Source organism: Antrostomus carolinensis, unplaced genomic scaffold, assembly GCF_000700745.2.
Source record: "Antrostomus carolinensis isolate BGI_N321 unplaced genomic scaffold, ASM70074v2 scaffold32692, whole genome shotgun sequence".
Taxonomy (NCBI): Eukaryota; Metazoa; Chordata; class Aves; order Caprimulgiformes; family Caprimulgidae; genus Antrostomus; species Antrostomus carolinensis.
Window position 1 is genome coordinate 5,187 of NW_010298103.1, and position 1,783 is coordinate 6,969.

Genomic DNA, 1,783 nt, shown 5'->3' on the forward strand with positions numbered 1-1,783 from the left:
GGGTTTTCCTGGAGGGCCTGGAGGACCCTGCGGGCCATCAGGTCCAGGGTCACCCTAGGAAAAAACAACCCCGGGAAAGGAGATTTAGGGGTGGGGAGACAACAGGGACTGCTGGAGCTGGGGTGGAGAGGGGTGATGAAACACCAGAGACCCAGCCTGTCACAGTGGGAACTTGAGCATCCCCATAGCCATGAGCAGGGAGGGGATGGATGGTGCTGGGGGACCTGGCTGCAGGCACAGAGTCCATCATCTCTGTCCCTGCCATGGAACCATGCTCGCCCATATTACAAAGTTGTCCCTGTTTACCCCAGGAGCCCCGAAGTGCAGAGAAGAGGACATTGGGGTAAGGAGAAGAGGTTTTCCTGCATCCCCTCCTGACCCCTCACCTTAGGTCCCAGCGTCCCGATCTCTCCAGGAAGCCCAACTTGGCCTGGAAGCCCCTTAAGAAGAAAGACATTCACTGAGTGAGAGAGGACAAGCTCTGAGACCCCCCCACTTTGGGGGTGCTGAGATTTGAGCTCTTCCAGCACAACCCTGAGCGGGGTCCCCAGCCACCCACAGCCCCACAAGTGCAGCACTTACAGGTGGTCCTGGCAGCGAAGGGCCCTGCAAGGAGAAGACACAGTTGGTCCAAATTCTCCAACCCCTCCTTGAAACCACCAGCATCCTTGCCCCCAGCAGGGCAATGCCCATGCCACCAGCAAGGATGTGGATGGAGGGGCTGGAGCTGGATCCCTGCTCTGCTCCCACCCTGCTCGTGGGTGCTCAGGGAGCTGGTGCCAGAGCCAGGAGCGGGTGCATCACCAGCACCCATGGGAGAGGCAGATACTCACGGGGAGCCCCGGTGGCCCTGGGAGTCCGGGCTGGCCCTGCCAGGACAGAAGGGGAGAGTCAGGAGCTGAAATGGGGGGGGTCTGACCCCACCAAGCCCTGCTCCATTGCTGTGTCAGCTGCTCAACTTCACCCCTCCCTGCACCCAGCCTCAGTGCTCCCTTGTTGCTAAATTCACCCAATTCCTGCAGGGGTGCAACCCCTCCACGGGGACAGGGCTGGTCCCAGGGGAATGTGGGACCCCTGAGCATCTGCCCCCCCGCAGCCCCTCACTCACTTTGAGTCCTGGCCCACCGACAGGCCCTGGCTCCCCTTTCGCTCCTGTCAGACCCTGCAAGAGGAGAGATGGTGGGAGGTTATTGCCAGTGCTCCTGCTCTCCAGCCAGATGTTTTTGCTGGGGCTATTTCCATGTCCAGGGTTATTGGTGGGTAACTGGTGCTTGTCACTGCCATGCACATCACACTGTGAATCTGGAGGTGACACTGGATCTGGACCCAAGCCCTGATGGCACAGGGATCCTCGCAGCAGTGATGCTCCACAGCCCCCACGAGCTGCCTGGCTCTGAGACCTTGTGCTGGGGCTTGGCAGGGACCCTCGCACTGCCAGGCACATCCAGCCTGGAAGAACTATGCAGGGAGCTCGGCACATCCATGATCCCAGTTATATCAACTCCGAGTCACTCCCTGGCATCCAGATTCAACGGAGCTGAACTCTTTTCCAGGGCCTGGATGACTAACACATGCTTATCATGCTGGTTATTATTCTACTCATTTATTTATTGAAGAATAATTAAACCCCAAAAGATTGATGAAGTGCCATCCAGAGACACAAACTCCTGTAGTTTGAGTTTCTTTCTAATGAGGAAATCAATGTCAGATGCTCACAGACACTTGCCCCGTGCAGCGCTGCAGTGGGGACAGGGGATGGGCACCCAACCCAACCCCCCCAGGC

The 1,783-nt window shown here is 58.2% G+C and overlaps 1 protein-coding gene across 1 annotated transcript in view; it reads right to left on the reverse strand.

The window, feature by feature from the left end:
• LOC104520611 (collagen alpha-2(IX) chain) overlaps window positions 1–1,783 on the reverse strand; it is a gene marked incomplete at both ends in the record, with an annotated part of 7,155 nt that overhangs the window by 4,627 nt on the left and 745 nt on the right. The window contains 5 exons of the mRNA XM_010162346.1: window positions 2–54; window positions 387–440; window positions 583–606; window positions 834–869; window positions 1,109–1,162. Of these exons, the coding sequence (XP_010160648.1) occupies window positions 2–54; window positions 387–440; window positions 583–606; window positions 834–869; window positions 1,109–1,162 (221 nt within the window). The remainder of the gene's footprint in view (window position 1; window positions 55–386; window positions 441–582; window positions 607–833; window positions 870–1,108; window positions 1,163–1,783) is intronic.